Source organism: Mandrillus leucophaeus, unplaced genomic scaffold (assembly GCF_000951045.1).
Source record: "Mandrillus leucophaeus isolate KB7577 unplaced genomic scaffold, Mleu.le_1.0 Scaffold593, whole genome shotgun sequence".
NCBI classification, from domain to species: domain Eukaryota; kingdom Metazoa; phylum Chordata; class Mammalia; order Primates; family Cercopithecidae; genus Mandrillus; species Mandrillus leucophaeus.
In genome coordinates, this window is record NW_012106397.1 from 1,205,536 (window position 1) to 1,228,829 (window position 23,294).

A 23,294-nucleotide genomic window follows, 5' to 3' on the forward strand; every position below is an offset into this window, starting at 1 on the left:
CAATAAACTATATTTAAAATCATTATATAATATCTACATACCATACATGCTTACGAAATATACCTATAAACATATTGTATCATATAAATTAAAATATATTTTGCATTTACATAACCTACACTTCTATCACATATATAAATATAGGATGAGGATAAGTTTCAAGAGACAACATGATTGATCAGGAATAAACTTTACATCCTTTCTCGAACTCATCTGACACCGTGGTCACGGCCCTTACACCTGGCTGGGACCCAGGTCCCAGTTCCCATGCATGGCACCCACCGTAAGACACAGCAGAGCACCATGAGGTGAGTGGGCACGTTGGCAGGGTTGAGCATGGCTGGGGTGTCCGACCTCATGCAGGCCAGGAAGGCCCTCATCCTGCGGTTCTTGTCTTCTACCGCCTTGCCCAACCACAGCCTCTTCAGGTTGGGGCAGGTCCACTCCCTGAAGGCAAGAGCTTCAACCAGTTCCGGGGTTTGGGGAGACTTCCCTTTGTAAGCTGCCCATTCTTTAATGATCACTGGTGAGACTACAGAAAAAAAAAAGCCAGAAAAGACACATTCATGCATCATTCACCTACTTTCAGTCTTAACAAAAACAAGCAGCTCTAGTAACTGGTCTGAAGATTGGCCTCTCAGGTAACAATGCATTCTCTCCTTAGCAAAACCACCAATCATCAAGTCCTTGTGGGTATTTTGTTTGCCCCTCTATTCTGTGCAACTAATGGCTCATTCAGATTTTCAGTTAGGCCACAAATAAGTTTCATCCAATCAAATCATGACTTGATTTTCTCATATAATTAGTATGTATAAATCAAGATGTTAGACAAAATCCATTTTAATATTTTATATCTACAAATAGTTTTAACAATTAGTGTAATTCACAGAAGTATGTGGTTATCTAATTATTTTAACACACAAAATCCAATTTGGACAGCTAATCCCTTACTACGTGGATAAATACCCTCATAAATTAGATTTCAGAAATAATTTGCATGCAGTAGCCACTTTACTAAACCTCCCACTTCAACAAATGTAACTGTTAAACTCTATTTTTAAGACTGGCCAGTAAAACATAAGTAGATGTAAATATTCCAAGTTTTGAAGTCCCAGATGATGCCAGCACACAGTAATTCTATTCAGCAAGACTTCAGACAGAGTGTAAAGTTATCCAACATTTCGCCTCAAAAAAGACAAGAAGTTCTAAGTTGATATAATACAGAAACAATACCTTTTATCCACAGATGTTTTACTATTAGTCAATTAATTCTTACAAATACATAAACATGCACATTTTCCCACTTGATTTCCCCATAAATTAAGGAAAAAACAATGACAAGGAAATAAAACAAAAACAATCCATATTGCACAGTAGAATGTTAAAATCTCATCAACTGCACTGAGGTAACAACCCAATAGGGAAATCCAGAAATCTGGGTGTGCATTTTATAATTAACAAGTGGTTCACTCTAGTTGAATAAACACCAGAACCAAAGCAGGGCCTGGTGTGGTCCCTTGCCCAGTGCTGCTACACATGGGCAAAGACACCGTCCCTGGCTAACACACTCCAGTACACGGCCCACTCCAAGGCCAGTGGCTGTACGGAGACCAGGATGCTATCATAAACTCTAATTTGATCTTCAACATACTAATTCTACCCAAATTACATTAATCTATCTGGGCTTGTCTTCTCTAAAGTAATACCTAAGGCATTCTGAAGAGTCCAAAAGCAGGACAGAGTTAAAGGTATTACTGGCTAATCTCCAGTTCCACTGAGTCTAAATATAGTCAGGCAATACAATAATCTCTTAAAATGTCATGAAAAACGCCAGGAGTTAGAAACTTGGATACACAGTTTCTCAGCAACAGAAAAAAAATGCTTAAACACATTTCAATACCTGACAAGTCAGGTAACAGTGTTACCTATAGGAACACGTTGAGTCAAGACCTCATGGCAAGGGCTCTGTGACAAGCCCTTCTGGAGCCAACTCCAGATAGTGTCCCCTTATGTGAAGCCTGTCGGGCAGAGCTGGGGTACAAGTTAAGGCAGTCACTGAAAATTTTCCTTTTACAAAAATGTTACTGCTCTCATTAGGCAAATATCTTTCATTTACATTTGAATATCTTAGTGTTTAGATGTTAAAGAAATATTTCAAACACTCCAAATGCTTTAAAGTCCATCAAGTCAAAACAGACATACATGTATATATAAATACATGCTTATTTGTTTTTATTCAATACTTTTAGGTGCAGATATAAAACCAATAAAGTCTCCATCACGAAGCATACCCTGTCATTGGACGCACAATCTAAGGCACCGCCCCCACCCTGATCCTGTGATCTCCAACACAGCTCAGCTTCCAGAAGCTTTTCCAGAAGTAGTGTCAGAACATACAGGATCATCTCCACAACCACCACTACCATGCACAGGCCTTCCTGTGAGCCGACCTGCCTTCCTTCCTGTGACCCAACACCAAGGCTGCTTCACCCCAAGAGAACAACCGGCAAGGGGAGCTTCCAGAATGAGCTGTTCGCCAATATGCTATGTTGCTATCAGATTACATAAGCACACCTCGCAAACACATGGGACACACACATCACACATTTCATACCATGCACACGTCGCATACTTCACACAACATACCCCCAACAAACCTTACCTCACACACACCCCCACCACACCACACACATACCACAATACACACACTGAAACATACCCCACACACAGAGCATGGGTTTATGTGGTGCATGTCAGGAGACCCCTACGGGTGTTCAAGAGAGGCAATCTTACTAAATTGGCCTTTAGCTTTGTCATTTTTTTCTTTCCCTTTCATTGGCTCTGTTCTTGCCTCTCTTTAATCATTTTAACAATCATTCATGTTTTGTTTTCATTCTAGAAAAAAAAAATTATTGGTAGATTTTCCTTCTCAATTTCAAAACCTTTAGGCCTCTGCAGAGTTCATCCTGTGAGGCCCTAGGTCACAAAGTGAAGAGGAGGTCACAGGCACTAGTCCTAATGCATGGTATCCCCAGAAATACGCGCTCCAGCTGCAGGCTCTGACAACTCTCCCCATTAGAGCTCGGAGGGCCTCCTGTGTTCCTGAATGAGCCTGGCCTGGTGCTGTGTCTCAAGACTCAGCACAGCCCAGAAGGAAACAGGTGAACACACTCCTGAGAGCCGAAACTGGACTCTTGTTGATGAACTCATGGCAATACTCCAGCCAAAGGCTGCTCCGAGTCCTAGAAGGGCTCAGAACTGTCCTGGGTAAGCCTGTAGACACAGCAGGCACAGAGGGGGTTAGTGTTCTCTTTCACAGCACTAAGCATGTTGTTGCCCATGTGCAACAGTCATGACAAGAACAGCAAGTCCAATTCAGGAAATACATGTCTTTATCAAAGAAAATAGATGTGACTGACACAAAGGCTTGCTCCAGAAGCAAAGGTGCTCATCTCTAATAGTTAGAGAACTTTTGAGTATTCCACCAGAGAACAGAGGTGGAACCTTAGGCCAATCAGTTAATAAGTATTTACAGAACATCTACTATGTGCCAGGTAGGGCTGGGACAGGGGGAAGCAGGCAATCTGCACAGGCATGTGCTTGAGAGGGAGGGTCTCCTTGGGTTCTCAGACCTGGGCCTAGATCCAGGGACTAAGATAAGAGGTAACACCTAACTTTGCAACACAGTCCTAATGATTAAACATAAAAAGCATCTAGCACCCCTCATTATGTAGAGATAATGAGATCAATTCACATTTTGTACATTACTTACATTAAATTAATTACAAATGAGTGTTTATGAAGAATTCCAAGGGACATCCAATTTTCGGGTTGAAATAGCAGCCTCAAGAGTGGAAGAAGTTGAGCAAAGAAAAATGCCTGGCTCTGTTTCACAAGTCCCCTGCAAAGGGGCAGCTGGAGGGTAGCCACCAGAGATGAGAACGTCTGCTGCTCTTCTCTCTCTGGGCGGGCTGCTGTTTTCTTCCGAAGAGTCACTGTTGCCCAGGAGGAAGGACTTCTTAGCCCTCACGGTATTACTCAACCCACAGGAAATAAGCAAATACAAAGTACCCAGCACAGCAAGTAATTTGAGCTTTTACAGAAACCTGGGGGTATGTGGGCTGGCCCATGGCACTAGGCTCCAGCACATCCTGGGTGGCTACTGTCTGGGTCTTAGAGCATGGTAGTGTAAAACGAACTCTGTACTGGTAGTTTTGAAGGGAAACATGTTCCTACTGCATCTTACTAAAACAGTAAGATTCCTGGAGGTCAGCTCACGTCACCATCAACAAATATTAATCTCATCTTTTCACTGTCAGAAAAATTCACTACTTCAGGAAGTAGCCTACTTCTGAAAGACTGAATATTAAACTGTCTTCCTTACCTTAAACTCAACCATATTTTTACACTGGCAAAAACAACTCTAGGGCAGACATGTTACTGGAGGCTAAATTTATAATGCATTTTCCTTACAGAAAGCACCCTTTCAAAATATAATTTGGGGCCATAAAATACTATCGTACTTAAGTTGTCAGTAAAAAACTCAATGTTTTCCATCAGATGTTAATCATCTTCTTTTAGTAGCACACTTAACATGACAACTAAGCCACCCTGGAAATCTGTTATAATGCTGACTTTGGGATCTATCCCAGCCCAGGTTCATTTTGTAAGCCAATCCCAACTTGCCGGAGTGGCCGCCTGTAAGATCATATTATAAAGTATGTCTCTAAGCTCAGTGCCAGAGCACGACCATTAATTAGCAATGCCCACTAAGAACATAGGAGAGAGAACTGCAGCATGCATGCACACGTGTTCCTAGGTTAGGAAGAGATGCAGGCAGATGAATGGCTTCCAAGATGGTGGCCGACTAGACTCTGGTTGTGTGTATTTAGGGAGCAGCCACTATTATACTTGACGAGCTTTCCTGGGGTTGTTATGATCATAAACAACAACAAAAACCTCCAACTCATTTATATTAGGACAGAAACAGAAAAGTGGATACAATGAAGACTGGTTTTTTTCCTTCTAATAGAAAAATTGCCCCCTAATTTCTAAGCAGCCCCAGCGTGTAGGTAGCACACTGGGTTCTCTTCCTCAGGCTGATACGTCTGTAAGCACCCTCTGTAATTCTCAAAGGCAAAAGGCTGTGGATATTTTCTCAAACCTTTGATATTTGAGGTGGGAGCAGCCCACTGTCCACAAAAATATAAATGCTTAGTAAGGCACAGGACATGTAGCAGAACACGGTATTACAGACATGTAGATAAATGCTGTTCATATTCCTCATTCCACGTATGTTATTCATAATATATTAGAAACTCAAAAGCTCAAGGATTGGCAAGTAACACTGGTTTAAAAAAAAAAAAGAGTACGAGGACTTATGAAACAAATATTAATCCAAAAGAGTAATATCACAAATTGGCCTGTCATATCATTTGCCTTCCTAAGCAATCGTCTGCTGTGCTAGGTCTACCCAAAGTTCTGTGAAAAAAACCTTAATGCTTCTCCTAGAAAGCTTTGTAGAATAAAGAAATTCAGACAGACTTATTAGCAGCCTTCATAGAAATCGTGGGAAAAATGTTTACAATACCAATTTTCACAATATTCAATCAGTACAGTAATATTGATTAAAGTATTCTATTTCATAATATAATCCAGTGAGCAGACTTAGTTTACTTTTTATTAGCAATTCCAATTATTAGCACAAATAAAAACATTTTTAAAGCAAACTAGACCAGGAAAAAATGCTCCTTTTTGGCTTTTCTTGGTGGTTTAAAAATACAGGAATAAATATAGGAAAATCTTTCATAAAAATAGTACTCATCTATAAACTTGCTCCCTCATTCCACATATTTATTTCATGTGTGTATAATTTTTTTTTTTTTTTTTTTTTTTTTTTTTTTTTTTTTTTTGCTATCACCTAGTTCAGGAGCAGAAGAGCTAGAAATTTTTGAGGGTCTCATATCCTACTTTTGCCATATAGTGACTTTAAAAATGAAAGTTTAGTAAATCACAGGAAAGCTAGCTATAAATTATGAACACTTGACCATATGCCTTAATCACTGACTAGGTTAGAGACGGGGTTTCACCATGTTAGCCAGGATGGTCTCGATCTCCTGACCTCGTGATCCACCCGCCTCGGCCTCCCAAAGTGCTGGGATTACAGGCTTGAGCCACCGCGCCCGGCCTCATGTGTGTATAATTTTTATCTGTTTACTTTTTACAAGCCTGTTTCTCTTACTTACTTAATTTTGAGGTACTAGGGAAGACTTTTGTAGGAAATGGGAGGCAAGAAACAAAAGCCAATTTTATTAAGATGATGCTAATTTTAAAAATGTGTAAATCACTAAGCTTTACTTTCTGAACTTTGTGCTCTTCAATTATAGCTGGGGATACTTATTACTCTACAGTCTTTTTAAATGTAGGCCTTTTATTCCGTCTCATTTGCCCTCAAACCACTGCAGCCTCTCCCACTGACCCCTGGAGAGAAAGAACCCCAGTGACTGGGAGCAACAAGAGGCACTCTGAAGGAGAAAAAGCCACAGAGGCACATAAATACCTCTACCACAGAAACGAGAAGAAGAAACTCGCCACAGTATCTGTATTTTTGCAAGGTGAAGGCTTCAAAGCCAGAAGTTCCTGCGTCAGACCCCGGACACATCTCCGGGCCCAGCCTTTATTCCAGCATCAACAGAAAAGGTCTCTGGGTTCCACCTTCCCTACTAGCAGGTGCCACTATCACCGTGGATCACCTCTGGAGGAATCTGCATGCCCCTGGGTGTTAATAGTTCTCTTCTACTTCTCTTCTACGTACACCACTGGGAGGGCTTAGAATTCCAAGGCATATACTGCCATGACAAGCAAATATTCTTCTGAATTTCCTAAAAGTGAAATTATAGAACTTAAGGATGGAAAGAAAGGTGTGGAAAATAAATTGCCAGCACATAAGACAACATGACTTTCAAAAGGCTGGAATTTTTTTTTTTTCTTTTTCTTTCTTTTTTTTTTTTTTTTTGCTATCACCTAGTTCAGGAGCAGAAGAGCTAGAAATTTTTGAGGGTCTCATATCCTACTTTTGCCATATAGTGACTTTAAAAATGAAAGTTTAGTAAATCACAGGAAAGCTAGCTATAAATTATGAACACTTGACCATATGCCTTAATCACTGACTAGGTTTCCAAATGAATATACGTGACTTAAATCTGCTGAGAGTTAAATATTTTTAAGCAACTCTTAAGACTTCAACATGCTTGCCTTTTGAATAGTTCTCTCCGATAATAAGGCCATCTTGGGACAATCCTTATTGTTACAGTGACCATTAACAGGAACACACAGCTGTGCAGATAAGGTTCTGAAGCTATTTTAGATCACAGATTTTCCATTCAGAAACGGCCACACCAGCTGCTGGAGCAGCAGGCTCTCTCTGGAGTCCATATGCAGAGGGCTGGGTTGCCAGATCACTTCGGAAAGCCAAGGAAGCAGGGTTGGGGGAGAACAATCCTTCACAGGGACATGGCCTCCCAGGACTCTTTCTTTGGCTTATGGATCTTCCAGTATGACAATAATTTCATTCAACCTACATGTGGTCCAAGAGTGGCCATAGATTAGACAGCAAATTTCAACAAGATCTAAATACAATCATTGTTCCATCTTGTCAATCAAGAACTCCTGAGAAACTTTTCAATGTCAGCTTCATTGTGGCACAATCAGACATTTTCCTATCCTATTTAGATTGTCAAGAAGCTGTAGCACTCTCCTTAGTACAAATATGTGTTACCAATTAATAGATATTTCAAGTAAGGAAGTTTAAATCAATGGTCCGAGCAGGGTCAGTATTTAATCAGCTAAAATCTAATGAACAGGTTATATGGAAGGCACTTTAATGCATGCAATGTTCATGAACGTAGATCACACTGTGCACATTACTCAATTCTCAAACAAGGTTGGTTTTGAGCAAGTTGAGAGCACTGAGGCTTAACAATCACAAGATATTCTCAAAACAAAAATATCCCTTCTGGAGAGCTGGTGTTCCAATTAGGGTGATAATCATGGATATATCACTGACATAAAAACCTTTTTTATAGGCTTGTTTCCCCCTCATGAATGTAACTACGCATGAAACAAGTTCAATTTTATCAGCTCCCTATAAAGACCCAGATTCCAAAGCTGCTTATAAAAATCTCACCCACTGAAATTACGGTACTGAGTAAGGTCTCTCAACTTCTAAACTCAGGTCAAATCTATACATCTTTTCCATTCAGAAATAAACTTGTATTTGTCATAGCACATTAATAATGCATCTTTCTAAACACTTACATTCTAGTGTCTTAACTGTCTAGGCAAAGGTCATCTGCACCTGCTCCATCTTTGACACTTAAAGGCTTCATTTCTGTTTTGGTTCAGTCCATATATTGCTATCCAACTCATCTTTCTAAATGGAAACATCATTTGTAACAAACCTTCAATGGCTTCCCATCTCTACAGAAAAGTCAAAATCAAAGTTCATAAACCACTTGAGCAGAAAAGACTGCAATTTGTTTACCACTGACCTTTGAAAGCATCTCAGCACTTACGCACGCTCTCACATAACAGAGTTTAATTTTCTGATGCACCAAACCAGGTCTTCATCTCCAACAAGCTGTGTGTACCTAAACCAATTATTCATTCTTTCACTGCCTGCTGCATACTGCTCTAAAAGTAATATACACAATAGCAAAAGACATAAATGTTTATGAAATCACTTTTAAAATCTCATTTACCATCAAAGAAATACAAACTACCATTGGCAAAGCTCAGCCTCCACAGTGGAGAAAATACCCAGGCTCCATGATCAATTAACAAGTGCGGTTGGCTGGGCCTCTGTCCTTTTCCTCAGTGCTAGTTGACTCCCTTTCCCAAACCAAATCTGATGCATCCTTATCCCCAATCCTTCCTGCCTTCACCAACAAAGGTGGCCCCAAAGTATGAACTCCTGCCTCTGCTCCTCCTTCCCACCTAAGTCTACTAATACAAACTCTTTATCAGGACTAATTTTTTCCTATTCTCTTTGATAAACTCACCTCTTCCCCACTAAATCCTCCCCATTGGTCAAAAAAAGAACATAACAATCATCAAAAACTATTCAGTCTCCCATCCTTAAAAAGGAGGAGGAGAAGAGGAAAGGAGGGAAGGGAGTTCCTGAAAGTTCTCACTTTGAAGATACAGCCTTCCTTTGGCCATCTCAGCCACATCTCAATAGAAGATCCAGTGCCACCTGCTGCCACCATCTTGTTTTGTGTTCTCCTGTGTCCCTTTCCTCCTCCACCGACATCAATGGCACCCCCATTCGCTTGAGTCATTTCAGACTTCCCCAACCCGTCTTGTCTTTTCTTCCTTTGATGGCACTCCTGTGACTTCTGATTCCAGCTGGAGTTGGTCTGCTCAGAGAAGGTCGGGGCAGTCTGACACCACGAAAGCTGTGGCCTGCCCTGGCTTCCACAGTCCCCACCTCTCCTCCTGCCCCCCACCATCCACATGCTCTGCACATCCTGGCCCTTCTGAGAGCTTTCTCTACTGTGCATTAACAGGACAGCCTCTCCCAGGCCCAGCCGGAGACCTCTCAACCTAGACCAAGACAGCTGACGGGGAGCTAGCATGAGAAGCACCATGAGACGTGCGTGCTGCAGACATGCAGCAGGCACGAGGTCAAGACTCCACTTCCTGGGCATGTTTGGTACCGCAGCACACCAATGATGCCGGATGGCCCAACTCTGGAGGGGTAGGGGACAGTCACATCTGACTCCACGGGACAGCACAGAAGCCACAAAGCCCGTTCCTATTCAGCCCGAGGTGATCACTGGAAATGCCTAAAGGAGTTTGCTGCGTAAAGGTAACACTGTTTCTAGAACACACAAGCAAATAAAAAATAATACCTTCTACCACGAAGCCAGTGCAGTGCCCTGAAGCTGAGGACAAAGGAGCTGCAGCACCCAGGATGTCACAGGATTTGGGACTAGACAGAGCCTGCAGCGCAGGCATGCTAAGCCCGGGAGAGAGGAACAACTGAAAAAAGGGGGTCTGAGGGCCTGGTCAGGCTGCAGGAGAAGTGAAGAGTAGTGACAGGCCAGGACAAGTGACCAGCCATGTGCAAAGTAAGAAATGCCATTCTTTTGTGAGCAAATGGATCACACAATGTGAGAAAGGAATGAAAACAGGTACATTGAAGAATGTCCTGAACCTTTGAGAAGAATGTCATTTACAATGTTCATTGTTCCACATGGTATCTCCAGCCATCGAAGACACAGAAGTCCTGATCACCTCCTGCCAGTGACAGTCACACTAGCAGCTCAGCAACCACTCTCAGGACAACTATCACCAAGGAAGGGTAGTGAGAAGTGCTTCACTTTAACGCCTTACGGATTGCAAGTTTGTCATAGTAATTGCAAACAGAAAAATTTTAAATCTAATGAACTTAGGTTAAAGTTCCAAAGCTCAGCACTGCACACAGTCAGTGCTGACAAGGAGCTTCATCATCTCAGGAGGCCTGCATTGACCCACCACACAAACAAATAGTCTGTAACTAATTATCCATGGCTCAAAGAATGATCTAGTAATTTACAATTTTCACAATTCATAATATTCTTAGACTGTATGTTTGAGGATTTTCTATATTTCCAACTAAATATACAGTTACTTTTACATTCCTTACATTAGGAAATAAAATTACCTAGAACAAAAAGGCATCATTTTCTCCAAGTATTACACAAGCCCACTAGAAGATAAAAGAAAAATGATTTGACCTCATCTTTGACCACCTTTTCAATCCTTTTCAGTGTTTCCACCTGCACCCCCCACTCCCAGAGTTGATCAGCTGGAAGTGCACATGTCTCAGAGGATTCCGAGACAAATCATCACAATCCTGCGACGATCCGTGAGTCCCACGACCTTCGCTACAGCTGCAGAGCCATGCGTGGTGGCACTCCAACAGCACACACATGGCCAATCAGAGACCTGCTGGAAGTTTTCTCCAGGACCCTGGCCTTCTGGAGACAGCAGATCTTTGTTTCATGAAAACCAGAGCACAGAAACACACTCGTCCTGATTACCAAGACGTGGTAATTACAGAGAGTGGCGGCAATTCAGGTCTGCTTTCAGATCAACATTCACTTTAAAGTGTAAACCTGTTTTATTATTTTACCGAATAAACATCATTATTGGAATGTTACTGAGGAAGAAAGTCTGTGGCTTCTCCTCCTTTTCTAAGAGCTTTTACCCTGGCCTACTGCCCCGATGACGGCCCACCTCCTTTACACAGAGGCACTCGGGGTCAACTCAGTCATGATTCTTCTAAGGCTTTAGAAAACGCACAAGAGATTACGAGGTACCGAGGAAAACAAACAATGGATTGTTACAGTACATACATTCTGGTGGAAGTCTGTTCTTTCTAAAAGCAAGTCTCTCAGTTTTCTTTCTGCTTTCTGCCAAACTAAACAGGACTCCGTAAACATACTGACGAACTGGCCTATAGAGCAGAGCGGCCGGAGGCAGGTCCTTGTTGGCTTCATCTTCAATAGAAACAGCAATTTTGATTTCACCCTTTGCATGGAAGAAAGCAGAATAACATTGCACATTTTTCACGTTGAATTTACAATACACTCACAGAAATACACTGTATTATCTCCAGTTAATGACACTGCAATTCCATTCCAAATCAACTGCTTAACAACTTGCCTAAATAAAGATATTTAGGAAGAGTTCATTTGGCAGGCTGTGGCCAAAGCATATGCTCAAAGAATCAAAATAAAATCTGCATTATTTTATGTTTAATCTGAAACCAAGAACAAAAGAAAACCATGTAGATGTTCCAAAGTCTTTGAAACAATCCAGACAGATAACATCAGACAACAAACAGAATAGAAAAGACTGAGAACTTGCAACTTTTATTTAGAGAGTGGGGATGGTCATATGCAATATAATTGAAAATTTTCAATGACCTACATGCAAACTAAAGAACTGAGTATCCTGAAAATATAATGTTCAAATTTTCTTTGCCAAGTTCTTCCACGGCAAATTACCACCTCATGTATTAGGCTTCTGCCATAGTGTGGCAGGTGTTCAAGAAATGTGTCTCATTGCGGGTAAGGACATGCCTAGCCACTAGGGCAGAAAACAAAAGCACTCCATCTTTTTCATGTCCCAGGACCAATACGGCAAGAACCGCATCTGACTCAAGAACGTGCTGCCAAGAGACAAATGACTGATTATGGCCTTTGGCAGCTGAGATTGTTACCAAAATTTATCGGTCTCAGGGATCTTATAGCATCAAAATACATCTCAAGATATCGTGCAATAAATTTTATTTAATTATACTCAGAGCATAAAAATGCACTTATGACCTCAATGTCTGTGAAGTTCATTGATATATATGCTTTAAATAATAATTTTGTAACATTTGCTGTTTCTTTCACGTAAGTTTAATTTCAAAACTGGTCTTTCCCCTTACCCTCTGTACTTTCATATTCATTAATCCAGTAGCTACATGTGTTCTAACACTCTCACCTAGGGAATATTTATCTTAATAATATGATGCTTTGCAAATTCTCTTCATTACCATAAAGATGCATCTCACTGTAAATGTCTTAGCCTGGGCAATTAAATACCAGAGCCATTCAGCTTATAGGATAAACTGAAAAAACTTAAGTAGCATTTTAAAATCTGAAAAGACAATTATCTCAACCATGTCATTTTATCAGTCTTTGTCCTTGAAATTCATAAGAAATAAGAAAGTATGTCGGTACAACTTGCAACCCTCACATAGATCTAACCGACTATCCAGGCATCAGATCCCGCAGTGTGGACATATCAGGTGGCTCCTGGGGACCTTACATTTCAAACAGCCCCATGAGGAATGAGTGTTGTTTCTTAACACGTTGTTTTGAAAGATGTCTTCCCAAAACTTTGGTTCCTTAAACTTAGCAAAATGCTCTCCCCACAACAATTACTTTTCACTTACCCTTTATAATTTATGTTGAACCTGAAAAATAAAATGTTCACCTTACAACCATAATCTGAAAAGTGATACTATAAATGCATACCCATGTCAAATAATAGATGAGATTTGGAGGCATTACAACTAAAAAATAAATTAAAGGATCTGAGCAAATAGTACTGGCTACATGTTTTCCATGTCCTTTAATTAATAAAAGTAAGCAGTATTTGGATTAGTCGGTTAACAGCTGAAGTCCACCTCAGGAGTATTAGAGAACAGGAGTTCATTATTGCATTTATTGACTCTATTTTACAAACCACAGATGGGTTGTAGAGAACAGACAGAAAAGTCTGGTTATATATGGTCGTATAGGTACTGAGGAAAACATGTTAATAATACATGATAGTAATAAACCAATTCTGCAGGATCAATCTAGTAACTGAGGTAACTTGTTAAATTGTGGGGCTAAGATTAAAAGTGCCAACGTAAAGACTACACATCACTGAGGAAATTTAAATACACATAGATACATCTGAGACACCAAGATTAAAAAATAATTGATGCCACACTATATGTATATATTTAAGCATACATTCGATAAGACACTAATAAAGTGAAATTACGACACTGTATAAAAAGACAGTTGCATTTTCTGACTATGCACGTGTTAACAAAATCCTGTATTCCATTTTTTGTTCTTAGCACTATTAAAACTGCACTCAATGAGGTTATGAACAAGTCAAAACACATGAAGTACTATGAGCCATTCAAAGGGGGAAACATTATTTTCTAAGCACAAATGATAAAGGAACCAGATATTGTATCTGACATCAGAATTAAACCTAACGTTACAGCACAAATATGGTGTAAGAAAATTCTGAAATTGAAATAAAAAGAAAAAAAATTACAAGTCATAAAATAATGTGATGCATTATTTCATTAGAAGTATAAAAATATTTTATACTAAGTTGAAGGAAAAAAATGAGACTTTTCACGCGTTACTTTTAAACTGTATTTACAGTTATAAATGTTCATCTTTCATTCAATGTTTAGAAAGGGGAAAGTGAACTTTGCTTCAAATAGATTAGTAAGACAGAAAAATGGTTCAAAAAAGGACAAAAGGACAAAACACCCAGAGGAATGGCCACTCATCAAATAACAGAAGCCACTCCAGGGCCCCTTTGATAATACCTTCGTCAGGACATGGAAGATGTAGGGGTACATCAGCCCCTTCTTGTGCCTGTGCTCGGCCACTCTCAGCACCTCAGGTGCAACGGGGGGCAGGGGAGGTGTGGTGATGTCCATGTGGTTCCTGGTGGGCATCGACAGGAGGCACGGGATTGGCTGGACAGTGCCCATCTGGCTTCCCTTGCCTTCGGCTAGTTGGCTTCCTGAAGAGGCAGTGGACGAGCCTTCTGCCTACAGTGCAGAGAGCAGAAGGGAGGAAAACGAGTATATGTCATGTTTTCATTCATTTAAAGTATGTTAGGTGCCTGTTCACCTGCCGGACACAGAGGGGACAAAGATGAGTCCTGTCTTGGAGAGACCAGATTTGGTGCCACCCTAAAGACAGAAGAAACGGACAGCACCCTGATCCAGCCCCTCTCCTTGAACAGCTTCCCACACTGAAACAGATCAACATCTACTGTGCCACGGGACAGTGGGCCTGTTGCTCCCCGCTGTTCTGTGTCACCCTGCAGTCCCTCTGTGTTGGGAGGCGGAAGCCTCGCTATGTTGTTTGGCTCTCACTTGTCCATCATTCATGTGGTCCATTCCTGTGTTTGTTTTCTCGAGACCTTGCCTAAGATCTCTACACAAACAGGAAAACCAACACTCCAAGAGGCTGTGCAGTCTGAACACAGTTACACAACCCTAACACATAGAAATGGAATTCTAATCCAGGGCTGACTCTGTGCCACAGCTGGTACTTAAAGAACAAACAAAAACCCAAACTCAAGCATTCTCTGTAGTCATTATAAAGCCCTAACTATACACAAGCAAAAATTAAACCAAAAGCCCCAAAAACCCGCTAAGCCACAGCATAATCCCATTAAAAACAAGGTCTCAGATCTACGGATAATGACATAGAAAGAGGTTCATGATACACTGTTCGGTGAAAACACCCATTCTGTAACAACTAAGCCCCCAGATGTGGAGTGTATGAACATAACAGGAAAGAGTCTGGACCCCAAATTATTACCACAGTGATGGATTGCAGCGAGACAGTAGAACTAAGGAAAGGAAAAAGGAAGGGAGACACTTTAGCACAGTCTGAATTATCTGAATAGTTGCCCAAGAGCAATGATTATTTGTATGATAAAATTTATCAGAATAAATGTTGAAAATAAGAATTGCTTATTGATTGATTTAAGGCCACCCTAAAGACATACACATTTTTCTGTTTCGAAAGTATACTCTTTATAATGGTGTGTAATTAAGTGCTTAATTTTATTCTTTAAAACACAAAGTGCCAAAATTAGTCTTAAGAAGAGTAACTCATAGATAATTCACTAGTGTTTTCTACACTCTCCATTCCATAAGAATACAGATGTGAAACAACTCAAAATGCTTTGGAAGGTGCTTTGAAAATAGTATGTGGCCGGGCGTGGTGGCTCACGCCTGTAATCCCAGCTCTCAGGGAGGCAGAGGCGGGAGGATAGCTTGAGCCCAGGAGTTTGAGACCTGCCTGGGTAATATAGCGAGACCCCGTTCTCCACAAAAAGGAAAAAAAAAAAAAAAAAAAAAAAAAAAAGAAAATAATATGTATCCACAAAGGATTTTTGTTGCTTATTTGTAGAACAATCATTTAATAGTACGACTTCTTTAGACAAACGTCTGATATTCAGGCAACCCTGCATATTAACCACCAAAACCTTCAAGCAGGAAACCTGCTCCTTCTTGGTAATCACATGTGGCAGACGTGGCTTTGCAAATTGAAAAGGTGTTTTTAGATATCACAATTAACAAGTAGAAGTAGAAGAAAAGTGGAGAGGCAGGGCGTGGTGGCTCACGTCTGTAATCCCAGCACTTTGGGAGGCTGAGGAGGGCAGATCACTTGAGGTCAGGGATTTGAGACCAGCCTGGCCAACATGGCAACACCCCGTCTCTACTAAAAATACAAAAATTAGCCAGGCATGGTAGTGCACACCTATAATTTCAGCTACCAGGGAGGCTGAGCCAGGAGAATTGCTTGAACCCTGGAGGTAGAGGTTTCAGTGAGCTGAGATCGCGCCACTGCACTCCAGCCTGGGTAACAGAGCAAGACTCCATCTCAAAAAAAAAAAGAAAAAGAAAAAAATGTTTTAAATAAAAAACTTTTTTAAAAAAGAAAAAGAAAAAAAGGGGGGGAAGTTAAATTTAGCATCCCCGGTGCTTTCTCAGTGAATCTTCACAAAAACCTACAACAAATGTGGGCTCAGGAAGGTCCTAAGCACCTTGTCCAAGATGATGCAGAGAGCAAACAACGAGGAAATCAGCTGCCTGCCATGCAGAGAGACTAGCAGAGAGACCAGCAGGCTTGGGCGTAGCTCTGAACTCTTCCTTCCCCGCTTATCCCCTTTGTAAAGGTTTACATGACCTGATTAAAAGAGAGATATTATCTTTCACTATTTGATCACTAATACAGTATGCTAATACAAAATGAGTCAGAACTCAAAAACTAAAAGGCATAGACTTTCTACCTTTGTTTGGTCTCCTGGGTCTCCTCGTGCCTGAGGCTCTGAGTGGCTTCCCGTCTTCTCCCAGCCAATCTTGTTCCCGCTGATATGGCTAAACATAAAATGAACATGATTACTGTCCAATCACTTTCACAAACCAGCTGACAACGACAAGAAGGGCCTGAGCTAAGTCTGCAGGCTCATGATAACAATACTTTTAAAATAAACACAACGTCGAGAAGTAACTCTATTATAGTAGTTATTTCTTCCTGCTTCAAAAGAGTAGGTGATAACCACATACTATGGAAAAGAAACTATCGAACGTCTAACTTAGAGGAGTCACCAGGCAGTTTAGAGATGGTCTGTGATGTGCTTAGCACTATGGAGGATGCAGAGGAAACAAAGGCCAGCCTTGCCGTGGAGGATCTTTCCATTGTCACAGCGAGACAAAAGATCGGCATTTAATTGGCAATTATGAGGTAGTAGAAGACTTAAATGTTATCTGGATCGAATACTACACATAATTTATAAATAAATGTAAGGCGATAATACATCACACAGGGCACTCCAGCCTATTCATGTGGAGGGAGAGCTAAAACTAGAGGTGACTCGAACTTGCAAATCTGAAAGGCAGGGAAGGTACACTCTAGGCAAAGCGAGATGGCACAAACTTGGTGGGTTCACAGAACAGGGAGTTCATGGGAACTTATTTGGAGGATGGCTTTATTTAACAAAGTAGGGAGAAAAAAAGGGGTAAGGAAAAAGAGATGAGAAGATCACAGAGCATCTCAAATTCCAGAATAAGAGATAACTGTGCTGTTACCATTAACAGTCTGGGAAAACGATTTCATGGGTTTAATGAGCATTTAAAAAAACTGAAACAAGACAGACCAGAATGAGTGGTGTGAATGAGCATTATTTCCTAAAAGTCTTTGTTCACTTGTAGTATATGGGTTTACCATAGTCCTCAGGCAAATGTGAAATGCACTGTCTACAGGTAGCAGAGGATATGCAGGGGCTTGAGCAGGGCCAGCAGGACGCAGCACCACACTGGAGCCTCAGTACACAGTGTGACCCTGAGGCAGGGATGGCTGTGGTGCTCCGTGCACTCACCCTTCCACTATAAGGTTCTATGCCCAAACTACCTTCTGAAAACCAGTGTTGGCCATAGGGCATGCCAGCATGGGTCAACTGGCCTGCCTTTGTAACTGACTCACATGACAGATGGAGAGGTTTTAAGACCAGATAATTCTCCTGTCTTCCAATCAACTTCATTTTAGGTCTGTCTTTTAAAAAAGGAAAAAAAAAAGCAAAAAGATTCCACTGTCACACAATGGACCCATCCAGCCAAGGATACCGCACGCACGCCATGAAAAGTTCACCCACCCTGTTCAGGTTTCCCGGTCTTCATGGAGCTTGGAGAAACCACTGCTCTGTTCAAGTTCACTACCTCATGCACAATCTCTGCCTGCAACTTAAAACTAGAGGAGACACCAGCAGTGGCTCAGACACATCAAAAACCAGTGCAGGCATCCCCAGAGTGTGGTGATCTGTACCACTGAGAAAGCAGTCACTGAGGGCACAATGTGAGCAGACAATGGAGAAAGGATCAGGAGGTGGATGAGCATGTGCTGATAGGGAAGCATGAGTCAGTAAGCTGGGAGATGCAGGGGGCAATAAATTACTAAATCCTGGCCTAGAAGTACATGGCAACATTGGCACAAATCTTGCTTATCTTCCATTGGATGTAAAGAACAATAAGCGTTCTCAAACTGTTGTTAAGCTTAAAGACTCATGTGGAATGCTTATTAACCATGCAGACCCCCAAGCGCCCATCCCCGGGGTATCTGTCCCTAGAGTGTCTGGGGCAGAGTAAGAGGATCTAGAGGATCATGCACCTAGGATGGTGGGGCAGGGGAGGCCGAGTGTTAGGAAAGTGCCAACCAAGGAGGGGACGCACCACTCTACTAAAACTGGAGAGCCAAGAGGTTCATGCCAGTGCCACCTGAGATCACAGAGACCCCTACACTCGCAAGCCTTAGTGTTGTTCTACGTAGATTATCAATCTAAAAATAAATGGCATAATCTGGATGCTCATATAACCTTCTAACAATCATACCACAAAATCTAAAATTTTGCCTGAAAAGCATCTTGACAAGAAACAGTTTTTGAGAAGGCCAATATATTTCAATAGGACAAATATATTACTTTACAATTTGAAAAAAAAAATTGAACATGACAAATGCCTTGCTTTGAAGAACAGATGGATAACATTTTAGAATACTACTTCTATATATATTTATGTTTCATTTCACACAACTAATAATACCTTAAACTGACACCTGGAACCATGTAGGTAAACCAGACGTTTCACTGTCTCACACTGCACTGAGATGTGCTGAGACAGGCACTAGCTACAGGGAAGTAGAGTCAGTGACCCGGGCACTGTGCAGGAAGCCTGCGGTGCTCTCACAATCTCGTCCCCACCCCCACACTATAAATCTCTAATGATAAAATGATCAAATCCAGGCTCAGAGAGAAGGAATCTACCCACAGTCACAAATAAAGCAGCTAGATTCAAACCCAGACCCTTATTTCAAACTACTGGCACCTGCTACCACAGCAGAGCCGAGCCGTGGCTACAGTTTCATACATATGTGAGAATGCAGCACGCAAGCAACAGAAAGGGTGACTCTGGCAAGTCAGCTCGGTGGCTGGGGAAGCCCAGCACTATAGGATGGGATATTCGCAGGCTGTCAGAGAGGTGTGCCAAGGCCTCACTTCACTAGGAACATTTGGAGCTTCTGTACGAAAGCCTGGGAGGACAGCAAACTGTTCTAGTCACTGAATGATTTCTTTTCTCCATCTTTCAGCAAGTTGGTGAGACTAGGATGGAAATGTACTGGTGTTCTGGTGTGAATAAGAATTATTTCCTAAATGATGCTTGGTTTACACCAAGTAACACCAAATAAAACTTGGTTTACACCAAGTATACCAGCGTATGACGTGTCACTCATGTTCCTGACTGTCAGGGGTGTAGAGTTTTCCTTTATGGAGCAGAAAAGAAAGAGAACATTAAGTAAAAGCTAACTTCTGTGTCAACAGGAAAGAGCAAAGGCAAATACACCAAAATGGAAGAAAATAAATCATTAAATTTAGAAAAGAAAAGATCAAATTCACAGCAGAACTATCTGGCATGTATAAATTTTTCATTTCTATCTGCTCCCCAACTCAACAGGGCTGAGAACAGACAGCCGGGAGGGTCTCTGATAGTGTAACAGAGGGCCTGGGCAGCAGAAAGCCTCGGCCTGGTTGGACAGATGCTCAGAGTTCTCCTGCAGGGCCTGCCCTGTCAAGTGCTAGTTCCCTACAGAAGCACCAGTATCTGGGTGCCCTGACCAGGGAAGCTACAAGAGTCACAGAGACAGACACCTGATAGGTCTAGTCTCCTCATGCCCTAGTTAAGCTAACATCACACATTCAGGTTCCTTCACGTAATGGGTGAGCTTAAAATGTCAGGAACACAGAAAGCACTTTTCCATGTGGCAGTCAGATGATGGCTCAAACTTCTTTCACAGCCTTGTCAGGGCTTCTCGCTGTCATCAGAAGACTGTGTGACCAAGAAGCCCCAACTGGCCACGGAACAGTCCCCTTGGATCCCGCAAGTGAGGGTTCAGAGACACCTAACTGTGTCAACACATCTGTCTTAAGACCAATACGAAATGTCTACACAGATTAGTGGATGACTAGCACACAATGTAATGATATAGATCATGATTAATTTTTGCCAACGTATAAAATTCAGAATCACTTTTATGAGAAGGTATTAGAAATGGTACCATGAGTTAAAAAGTCAAAACATAAATATAAAGCAAATATCTGTCTGGAACAAGAGCGTAATGATCTGAAAGAAAAACCCACAGCTATAGTAAAGTCATTCCCTCAGCCCCAGGACCCATGCCTCAGGATCCTGGAGCAGGGCACGATGGAATTCTCCTTGTGAAACACAAAGTTTTTTTGGAAGTGGAGTTGGAAAGGACTTAAAGGACAAGAAAAACATTCAACACCATCTTCAAGCAAAACAGGCACATCAGGTACATACTTCCTAGGATACCAGACCAAAGGGAGCCAAATAAAATTCTTTTAGCTATTTTACACTAAAAACCGAACCAGTGTTCTGGTTTTCTAGCATACTAATAGTTAATTTTTAAAAAGTAGTGACAGCTACCATTCATTGAGCTTATTCATCAGCTAATTTAATATACAAACAACACAGCAAACCTGCCACGCACATCTGAATGCTCTGAGGTCCTGCGAGCTTCAGGTCACAACGTCACCGAGAAATACCAACCAAGAGACTCTGAGCAAACCGCTTCCTGCCAACAGCGCGGTCTCAGTGCTGCTCACGGAGCATGCTAACACCAAACAGCCTGCCTCCTGTGGTCCGTCTTCACAGTCCAGATTTGGTCCAGGGAGGACAAGTCATCAGCAAAAATTCACAGGGCAGGGGAACACAAGACTTATGCAAGAGATGCCTCCATAACACCACATGTCAAAATAAATAATAAATGTGGAGATGTCCTGTGCCACAGGCTTTCTCCACTAAGATACATATATAAATTCTCAAGAAAATGAAACACATTGATACAAACAAGGACACAAGGTGGAAAAAAACTCAGTCAGTCTTCTCTCTGAATGAGGACTTTTACATATCTAATTTAAAATGTCAGTAATTTTATGCAAAAATATTAAAGCAATAAAGTGGACATATATAGATCTTATTAAATATTAGGTATTAAGTACATATGCATATTAATACTTACATGCACAAATAAGAATACATAGTTACATAAGTATATTAAGTATAAAAGATGGAAGAAAAGGAAAAAGGGCAAGTTACTCTCCCTAAGATAGACCTAGTTATTGTAAAAATCTTATTTTAGCAGATGCAGAGGAAAATAAGGTGCTTGAATATTCACCAATCTTTCAAATATAATTACCTCTCTAGAAGATAGATCATGGGGAATTCTCTATACTGTATTTCCCAGTGTTTGAATTCTATATAACTTTGTATCAAGATGATAATTAGAAAAAAGGTATAAAACAAAGAATTAAAAATTGTAATACATCAACCTCGGATTTGATTCAGATTTTGCAAATCCAAATGAATCTACGAAAATAACATAAAATAAATACCTCCACAAGGATTCAGTTGTAACTGTTTTGTTTTGTTTTGTTTCGTTTTTTACACAGGATCTCACTCCGTTGCCCAGGCTGGAGTGCAGTGGCACAATCTCGGCTCATTGCAACCTCCACCTCCTAGGTTCAAGCAGTTCTCCTACCTCAGCCTCCCAAGTAGCTGGGACTACAAGCACACACCACCACATCCAGCTAATTTTTGTATTTTTTGGTAGAGAAAGGGTTTCACCATGTTGGTCTTGAACTTCTGACCTCAAGTGATCCGCCTACCTCAGCTTCCCAAAGTGCTGAAATTACAGGCATGAGCCATGGCACCCAGCCTCAGCTGTAATTCTTAATTCAACTGAAACAAGATTACAAACATCTGATAGGCACCAGGAAGGGAAAAAAGACAAGAATGTCACCTTAATTTTTAAAATTTAAACAAGAATAAAGCAAGTTTATGCTGGTACTGCTCTACCGCTCTAACATAAAGGAACTGGCAGAGACATTACTTAGAAAGCCACACATTTCATTCCTTTTCTTTCTTTCCTTTTTAAGAGACAGGGACTCATTCTGTTGCCCGGCTGGACTGCAGTGGTGCCATCATGGCTCACTACAGCCTCGAAATCCTGGGCTCAAGTGATCCTGCTGTCTTAGCCACCCAGGTTGCTGGACCCACAAGCACATGCCACCACGTCACGCCAATTTTTAAATTTTACGTTGCCCAGGCTGGCTTCATGTAATCCCTCAGCCTCAGCCTCTCGAAGTGTGGGGAATAAAGCATGAGCCACCACACGTGGCCCCTTTTTCCTATTTTACTGCCAAACTGTTTTAGGCCTAGAATAACTGCCAGTTCTGATCACTACCCAAGCACCAGCCTATTTTCTTTCAAGGAACATGCTAGAAAGAGAGTGTTGTGTCTCTTCAAAGTAGCCCATCAGACTCAGAACTGAGCTCCTAACAGGTTCACCTTCAATTTTGTTGGAAAAATACGTCAAGCAGGCACAGCTATGTGGCAAGAGGTCTTCTCACATTCTAAGAACTCCTCCTCTAATGGATTTTTCAAAAAATTCTAAAGAGAAATTTACATTTCAAAAGAGTAACACAGCCCATGACTTCCATTCCAACAGCACAGGAGAACTGTACGGTACAAAGACACTGAACAACTCACCCAACTAAAGAAACTAAAACGCTGAATAAGATATTAAAGAAATACAACAAAAAGAAGAGATAAAGCTCAGAGCCGCCAAGTGCACACAGATGAAGACTGCCCTACTGCCCCTGAGGACTGGCTGAGAGCATTTCCCAATCTGCTGCCATCTGTGTGGATGCCTCCCCATGAACTTGGGGTTATAAAAGCAGATTCTCTGTAGTATGTACGAGGCTCCTGCGCAACGAACCCTGATGACAGCATGGGGTCACACACATCTGTTCCACCAACGTTGCTGCCATGCACACCCCACAGCCACCTTCCTACAGGCACAGAGCAA

The 23,294-nt window shown here is 41.4% G+C and overlaps 1 protein-coding gene across 1 annotated transcript in view; it reads right to left on the minus strand.

Moving 5' to 3' along the window:
• The window catches only part of FAM120A (family with sequence similarity 120A), a gene marked incomplete at its 5' end in the record, with an annotated part of 114,203 nt that overhangs the window by 22,248 nt on the left and 68,661 nt on the right, over positions 1-23,294 (minus strand). Inside the window, 4 exons of the mRNA XM_011999456.1 lie at positions 283-532; positions 11,400-11,574; positions 14,159-14,386; positions 16,648-16,735. Of these exons, the coding sequence (XP_011854846.1) occupies positions 283-532; positions 11,400-11,574; positions 14,159-14,386; positions 16,648-16,735 (741 nt within the window). The remainder of the gene's footprint in view (positions 1-282; positions 533-11,399; positions 11,575-14,158; positions 14,387-16,647; positions 16,736-23,294) is intronic.